General features: G+C 35.3%; 1 protein-coding gene across 1 annotated transcript; it reads right to left on the bottom strand.

Annotated features, from left to right (window-relative positions):
* Positions 107 to 3,324, bottom strand: LOC104710877 (casein kinase II subunit beta-2-like). The gene is made up of 4 exons (XM_010427534.2): positions 3,207 to 3,324; positions 738 to 959; positions 358 to 615; positions 107 to 265 (listed from the first exon to the last, which is right to left on the bottom strand). The coding sequence occupies exons 1-4, from the start codon at positions 3,322 to 3,324 to the stop codon at positions 135 to 137; spliced, it is 729 nt and encodes a 242-aa protein (XP_010425836.1). The 3' UTR covers positions 107 to 134.

The raw sequence follows: 8,987 nt of genomic DNA, 5'->3' as shown, positions 1-8,987 counted from the left end.
GAGAGAGAGAGAGAGAGAGAGAGAGAGAGAGAGAGAGAGAGAGAAGTCTATTAGTGATACAATTATTTGTATGTGATTCACACATACAAGTCTTATACTAGTAGTATTCGGTCTTCCGTTTTACCTTTTTCCCTTCACGGCTTGTGTAAGTTGAACCCAAACACTCTTGGAACATAGCTTTGCGATACCGTTTCTGGCCTTATAAATTCATAAGTCATCATAAACTGATGTGAAAATGTTGTCCCAAAGTAAGCTCCATCTATATCTGTTTTTTTCACATGTTTAAAGAAAAACAAAAAAACCAAAGATAGGAAAATAATATCGAATGCCAAAAAAACAAACAAGAAAAAAGGATACTTGCTTCGTATTTTGATGGCGGGTAATACACATCTTCACATTTAGGACAATATATCTTGACGGTACTTGCTCGAGGGATATCGGATAGGCCAACAGGTAAACAAGGTTGGCCACGACAATAAAGTTTTGGACATCTTCCAAAATCATAGTTGTTGTATTTTTTTAAACCTGTCAATATGTAACGAGCATGAATCATTCCATATAATATCTCGGCTGCAGACTCAATCAACTCGTTATGTTCTTCTGTAATGATCTCACCTGTTTGTGTAACCCCGTCCGTCGTCAATGCCAAATCAAGCATCAGTAAAAAAAAAAAAAGAAAAAAAAAAGAGTTCCCAAAGACAAAACCAAACACAGCATATCACATACGAAAGACTTACCACGAGAAGAAGAAGATTCTTCTACATCGAGAATCAAATCGAGAGCATAGTCGTAGTAAGGAACTTGATGGCTGAGTCCACACAAGTTGTAGTCATCTAGGATGTAATCATCATCGACTTCACATAAGAATTTGTTCCCACGAAGGTTACAGAACATAGAAATCCAGGAGCTGTCTTCTTTGTCAGAACCACTGACCTCTGATTCTTCTGATATATCTACAGCTAAGAAATGCCCTCAAAAATCCTTTTTTTTTGGAAAACTAATAAGAAAGATTTGCTGCCTAGAATCATGAAGAAAAGCTGCGTTTAAGGATATCACGTTCCTAACATACAATATATACATTTGATCACATGGAAAATGAATAAATATAGTTGGATGAAACTAATGCTCTCGAGCACTTGAATAACAACAAGTCAAATCAAGAACTGTTGGCATAAGCTTAAATATAGCTTGAGGTGCAAGCTATACTAATCCTACCAAGTTATGGAATTAGGATTAATTATATTTAGGAGTTATCTAAACATGTTAGTTTACCGGTTTAGAATAGGAAAGTTGTTAACTTTAGGGTTGAGCCATTGTTATAAATACCAAGAGAGCGTTTCATAAAGAGGTGCGCGTCTTAGGGTATTTCAGAGAGATGCACACAAGCACATGAACATTCTCGTCCTTTAAACATATAGATCTAGCCACATATATGTTCTTTATTTGGTATCAGAGCTTGTGTTCGACAGAGATCTATTCTTGTTTGGGATGTGATTCTAGATTTGTGGCTAGCCTAGAATTGGAAGCAGATGAGAATGACGAATATTCATGAAGAAGGAAAATAAATCATAAACTCCAAGGAAGGGTTTGTGCTATCCATCAGAGTTGTATGAAAACGCTACTTGTTTCCATTATCGCCAGGAAACGATTGAGAAGAAAACAGTTTTCTTGACACGGGATAGGAAAAGAAAGGTATGATGAATTCAGGAGCCAAGACCGATGACAAAGTAACAGCCTGAAATTACAGAGATTTAGAGGAGGTGGTGGTTGTTGATCAGAATCGTGTTGCGGAAGCATCGATGAAGAAAGGAACCACCAGTTTTGCTTGCCGCTTCAGATCTAGACGATGGCTAGCTAAGGGTTTCTATATGAACCGAGACAGAGGACCGAAGACGTCTCTAAAGCCGCTATAGTGCCCTAATAGTGTCTATCTCCGATGTGTCCCCACTGCCTTCACAATTGAAAGAGCATCCACACTTAGAGGAGACGAAGCCAATATTGATGTTGTTGATGGGAAGGTGAATGAGAAGTTGAAAGACGAGGAAAGGGACAATAGAGAAAGAAGAAGAAGAGTGATGGTAGCGAGGAGAGACGATGTAATAATTGTAGAAGTAGACAGCGATAGATGGTGCTAGACGATGTAATAATGGAGAGACGGCAGAGAGATGGCAGAGAGATGCATAAGATGGCAGAGATACGGCAGAGAGATGTCATAAGATGGCAGAGATACGACAGAGAGATGGCATAAGATGGCAGAGATACGGCAGATACGGCAGATACGACATACGATGGCATTAAGTTAAGACAACACAGAGAGACGTCACACGGCAGAGCATAAGACTGCATATTTAATAAGACTGCATAAGACTGTGTAGAGACTGCACACGGTAGAGACGGAAGAGACTGCATAAGATAGAGACTGCATAGAGACTGCAGAACACTGCATAAGACTGCAGAAGACTAAACAAGAGATTGGATGGTCTTTTTGGAGATTCTTTAGCTCCTTCAAGATCGGTTTAGGCGCCATATTCTCACTGATAAACATATACGAAAAGGATAAAGTTAGAGCGGAGAACTTGACTGACCGGCGGCAGATTAGAGTCTCTAGCCTAGAAAATTATATATATCTAGGGTTAACATATATTCCTTTTCGTATATGTTTTATCAGTGAGAATATGGCGCCTAAACCGATCTTGAAAGTGCTAAAGAATCTCCGAAAAAAATTGTTGATGGCATTAATAACACAAATACTTTATCTCTTCGCTAGACTGTTTTAGGGTATTTCAGAGAGATGCACACAAGATGTGTGGCATTGCTCCATCAATAAGATAGTGATATTTTGATGGTATTGTTGAAGTTCTAATTCTAATCAATGAATGCTAGACTTGGTCCCGGAGATGTAGGTTATCCGAACCCTGTTAACAAAGCTTGTGTCTTAATTACCATTATGCTCTTAGATCTAGCCACATATATGTTCTTTAGGAACAACCACCAGAGCCAAGTCTAAGATAAGTTTCTCTGATAAATATGCCCACCCAGAAAACAAGCAAAAAAAAAAGAAAAAAAAAGAAGAAGATTGATTTGCTAAAAAATTATTATCAGCAAAAGGAACACACAGAAACTAAAAGCCGGGATGCACCTTAAAAGATCAAAGCTTTTATATGTTTGTTTTGCTTACATCAAAATATGAGAGTCGAGAATCTCACCGTCGGAAATGTAATTAGTCTTGGAGAGAAGAGGAGAAGGAGAAACATGCAATATCTGCTTCCCCATCAACACGGACCGCTTATTATTATTATATTCAGCTTCGTTACTCCGTTTCATTGTTCTCTCTCCCTATTGTTCTCCTCTCCCTAAACATTGATCTAATCTGTTATTCCTCTACCAAAGCTTCCCCGTCTCAATTCTCAAATACAAAATCCGGTACCGTCGTCATCGGATATTCAATCCACGCTGGTGGATACAAAAATAAATTACGAGATAAGATGAGATGAGTTGAGAGAGTTTCTAGGGGTTTTAAAATGTAAAAAATGGGTTTATTATAGTCCGGTCCGTCTGTCTGCCTGGTGGATTCGTTCAACGGGTTTAAATTGGTCAACTTAATGGTCTCATAAAAATCCTAACTGTAGTTCGGGAATATGCAGCCACAGTTCGGATATCTAATATATTAAAAGAGAATTCGAGAGAGCTCACAGCCAATCTCACAAAAATTGACCTTTGCCCTTAATGAAAAATACCCTTAAAAATATTTCGGAGAAGCTTTTTCTCTCTATTTAGGTTGCTGAAACGCACCACATTCATCCTCAGACTTAAAATTACTAATTTGCCATTAATGAGATTCAAAATTGGACATTTTTACCCTTTACTAAGTTTAAAAAAAATTAAAAAACGAAAATTTAAAAAAAAAACGAAATTTGTTTTACAAAATCGAAAATCTAATATATTTACACAATATCTCTTTTTAAAAAAATGGAAGATAAATATTAGAATATATTACGAATATTTGTTTAAAGAAAATTTCTATTTTTTACAATATTAAAATGGTAAAGATAATTATGACGATTTTCCTTCTAAGCTATATATATATATAGAGGCTCAGCCAAAACAGTAGAAGTCGGATTCATAAAGCTAAACATATATTTTGAGAGTATAATGTTTCTTTTGTATTATTTTGGTTCTAATGAATCAACTTTACTATTGTATGATTTTGATTTTTTTTTTCATGTTGATGTACTATCCATATGCTTTGGTGCTTTGCATGATTAATTTTTATGCTGCTATAGTTTTTAATTATTATGTTGAATCATATCAAAAGTTTTACTCATTTTGTACTGTTTGGTTGTGTTTTAGGTGTACTTCCATTGACCAAGAATGTTTTTTGTATATCAAAAACAAGATTGGACGAACAAGTTGATGAAGCAAGCAAAAAAATCAAATCGGTAAAGTATTTTTAATAATTGTTTTTATTTGTTTTTTTATAGTGGTGATTGTTATTCAATTTTATTCTTTTGGTTAAACATGATCATATTTTTATTCCATGGTTTTTTATTCAACAAGCAAATGAGCAAAAACAAATTTTGACAATTTTATATGATTCATTGGATTCTATTTTTTATGCTTTTTTTTTTGTAGTGGTTGTTTGGAAAGCAAGATCAAGCAATCATAGACTTTGTCTATGGATTCTCCATCTTTAAAAAATATAGGTTGTATTATTTTCTATATTTTGTTTTGTAGTTTACTAAAATTTTATATGTAACCTAATAAATATTTTTTATGTTTCAGTGGAATTCATGGATGATCATTGATCATAATTGTGGATCTACAAAACTGAATATAATGAAATTTAGGTATTAATTTTTGCTAATCTGAATCTTTATTTTCTTAAAATAATATTGTTGCTAATGTTTTTTTGTAATAATTATAGCTGCAGAAAAATTATGGTGGATTTGTTCATAGCAAATTTATGGTAATTTTCTAAAAACATTTTTTTCTGTTTACAAAAAGATTTAAATTATAATTCTATTTATATGTAACCTATTACACAATTTTTTTTGTTTCAGTTGAATTCATGGATGATCATTGATCATGTGGATCTACAAAATTGAATATAATGAAATTCAAGTATTAATTTTTGCTAACCATAATCCTTAATTTTTTAAAATAATATTGTTGCTAATATTTTTTGTAATGATTATAGTTGCACAACATTATGGTGGATTCTATTCATAAAACAAATTATGGTAATTTTCTAAAAACTTTGATTTCTTTTTATTTACAAATAAATTAAATGTTTTTTATGACTAATATTTAAATAAATTTTTGTGACTAATATTTGTGACTAATATTCCTTCTTCCTCTTAAATTGATAGAAAGAAGAAGGAATGAATATTAATTGGATTCAGGACTTTATATCTCAGAGATTTTCAAGAAGGAAAGAGATTAAGGAAGATTAAGAAGAGTTTTTTTTTTAACAAGTTACAATTAATGTTTATTTGAAATTGCTTTGGATGGATAAATAATATATAATAAATAGTAAATTTCCCATTTTGTTTAATAAAAAAATTAGAAATCTAAATTTTATGCCTGATTTAAAATTTAAAAGTAATAGAAAATAAATACTATAATATATTACAAATATTTCTTTGAGAATATCCCTATTTTTAAATTAGTAAATTTCTACAGATATTTTGTTTCACTTTAAAATTTTTTTCTTTTTTAAAACGAAAATTAGAAGAAAAAAAACATAAATCAAATATCATATCCAATTTTTTTTTTTTTAAAATGGAAAATAAATACTTAAATCTTTTGTTAATATTTGTTTCAAAAAAATTTATATTTTTTAAAATGTTAAATTTCTATAGATAATTATAACGGTTTGATTTGGATAGAAGGAATTGAAAATCTCGAGAGGATATACATTTAATTTGATGATATGACACAATCTTTTGTGATCTCGACAAAATCTCATAGGATTGATGTTAATCTCCGGAAATCCCATGTTATTCCGGCTGGGTACTCTATCACCAAAAGGAAGAACAAAGATTCTAAATAAGACAAAAGGTCCTGACAATTAAAATGTATATATACTGAAAATATAAACGTATTTTTAATAAATTATTTTTCTTTCACTTTTAAAAATAAACTGTTTTAAAAACGAATTATTATCTTTTTAACGAAAATTAGAAAATCTCAAAAAATAAAATAATTGAATCCCATTTTAAATTATTAAAATGGAAAATAAATACTATTTTTGAAGATTAAATTATAGCTTCTCTTTTAGTTAATTCTTTTCCATTTACATTTTTGTTGAAATCCTTTTTAACCTTATAATTAATTTACTTTTTGGTTTATTAAATTAGTTGAACTATTATTTAAATATATATTTGCCTACACAAATTTATAAAAGAATTGAATTAGTGATATATTTGACCACAAAAACAGTTTAGACAATAATTCTTTTTAACAAAAAATTTTCCCGCACAAGTCAAATAAGTGTTTAACTTTACTGATGTAGGTCTAATGTCGACACAGGTTCAGATAGAAAATATATGTTTAACTGAAATAGAATTGATGTTGTTATCGAATGGAACGTCTCTTACGACGTTTGAGAAAATGCCTAAACCAGATAATAGTATGATGAACACAGGTGTAAATAAGCTTATCGCAGATGAGAGAATATATAAGCCTCATAAACAACAGGAAGTATACAATGAGTTGTTACCTATGCTAACTGAGGAGCAAAGACGTGGTTATGAAGAAATCATTCACTCTGTGAATGAAACAACCCGACCCTTTTTTTTTTAATAATAACATTAAATACAATACATAATTAAGCAGCCCATACTACTTAACTAGACCAACCTAAATCACAACTCCTCTTTAAACCAATAACAACCAATACACACAGCGGAAACATACCAACCCTACAGAACCATTACAACATCAATACAATACCAATCCTAAGCATTCTATCCAACAACCTAGCATATATCTATCCAAGGTTCCCAACATAAACAATATAGCAAAGACCAACAACACACAAACGAGACCCTAGATCATCCTCCTCCTCATCGCCATGATTCCACGTCACATACCTTTACCTGCACACCACAAACAACAATTGAGATGCGTAAGTATTATCACAAATACTTAGTGAGGCAATCCTCCCATCTACTGGGCTATACACACAAGCCACTGAGAAACCAATGCTTAACAAATAACAACCAAACACAAACAAACCAGGAAATCACATAACAAGCAACTTGGTGTCGACCGACACCAGAGAGGTGTCGATCGACACTGGCCAAACATGGTGTCGACCGACACCTAACTGGTGTCGATCGACACTCCCTTCGCAGACGCGAACTGCACAAATCCGAACGACGAACCTCCGTTTCCTATCATCTCCAATCCGTTCCAACCTCACCCAAAACCTTCAGGAACCTATAGGAACAATAACACAACCACCACAAGCAAGAACAACACCACTAACACAACCAATCAAGCAAGAACAACACCACAAAGCACCACCAATCAAGCAAGAACAACAAAGGATTCTCAGGCTTAGATAAGCCATGGTCATGCACTCACCTTATCAACTGATTATAACAACCAATACAACCAGTTGAGACCCTCCTAACGTCTGAAACAGCCCAGAAACGCCCTACAACAAGCCACACAACCAAAAACGACTTATAACAAAACTGGACAGAAACATCAGAAAAGAACAGTCTCAAAGACGAAACCCTAAAATAAAAACCAACCGTTAACTATCAAATCGCTCCGGTGAAAAGCTACCCCTAGACGTCACGAAGCTTCCCACAAAATTTCAGCACGATCAGGCACCACACGAGACCACGATCTCAGTTACAATCTCCGATGGTCCCAACTCGCGTCTGAGAAAACGTGTCTCACGAAACTGCCAATAACTCATCGAGTTTAAATCCAAATCTACTTCTGTAAAAAGGCGAATGACGATGAAAGACTTGGGAATAAACCTACCAAATTTCATTACCTTTGAGAACGATTTGATATGCCGAAACTGTTTCCTCCCAAACCCTAACGATTCTGATCTTTCTCCTTTAATCTCCTTCACACCACAATAGGCTCTCTCCTCTCTCTCTATCTCTGAAAACGGCGACAAGACACCCTAAAACCCTTAATTTTGTCGCTTCTCTACTTATAACACGATTTAGGGATTTTTCCTTGAACCAAACCGAACCAAACAGCAATTAAAACGAACCGGACCAAACCAGAAAACATGGTGTCGATCGATGCCACCAAGGGTGTCGATCGACACCCACACCAAATTTACAAAAATTGGTTCGCGGATGTTACAAATCTCCCCCACCAATAAGGATTCGTCCTCGAATCCCGCAAAACCGTCCAACTGTCAAAGACCTCCGTGCCACCGTCAACACGGCCCGCACGTCCCCGACCGGACTAAATACCGTCAGCCAAGGTTTCCCGTGCACTGTCGCAACAGCCCGCACACCTCCGACTGAACCACGAGGTCTCCCTCTAGTCAATATACTCACATCAAAGACACTATTTGCTCACAACTCAGTGCTTCCCCCGTCCGTGGTCGCAACCAACGAATCATGCCGGCTCGCTATCAGGCCAACCGCCTTAAGCTACGGCATCCAGGAAGTCACTCACACACACACTCCCCCCGCTCTCAGGTCGCAACCTTCGAGTCATACCGGCTCACTGCCAGGCCACAGCCTACAGCTACGGTATCCAGGGAGTCTCAAAATCCCGCAAAACCGTCCAATTGTCAAGGACCTCCGTACCACCGTCAACATGGCCCGCACGTCCCCGACCGGACTAAATACCGTCAGCCAAGGTTTCCCGTGCACTGTCGCAACAGCCCGCACACCTCCGACTGAACCACGAGGTCTCCCTCTAGTCAATATACTCACATCAAAGACACTATTTGCTCACAACTCAGTGCTTCCCCCGTCCGTGGTCGCAACCAACGAATCATG

The sequence above is a fragment of the Camelina sativa genome, chromosome 9 (genome assembly GCF_000633955.1).
Source record: "Camelina sativa cultivar DH55 chromosome 9, Cs, whole genome shotgun sequence".
In the NCBI taxonomy this organism is placed as follows: domain Eukaryota; kingdom Viridiplantae; phylum Streptophyta; class Magnoliopsida; order Brassicales; family Brassicaceae; genus Camelina; species Camelina sativa.
Note: the sequence above shows the minus strand (reverse complement) of the source record. Positions and strands in the feature narration are given on the sequence as shown.

Excerpts from the sequence above, each read along its gene's own strand:
- LOC104710877 (XM_010427534.2), bottom strand. The coding sequence starts at position 3,324 with ATGAAACGGAGTAACGAAGCTGAATATAATAATAATAAGCGGTCCGTG. Across the intron at positions 960-3,206 it reads GACTAATTACATTTCCGACG|CTGTAGATATATCAGAAGAA; the intron begins GTGAGATTCTCG and ends GGCATTTCTTAG. Across the intron at positions 266-357 it reads GCCATCAAAATACGAAGCAA|ATATAGATGGAGCTTACTTT; the intron begins GTATCCTTTTTT and ends TGAAAAAAACAG.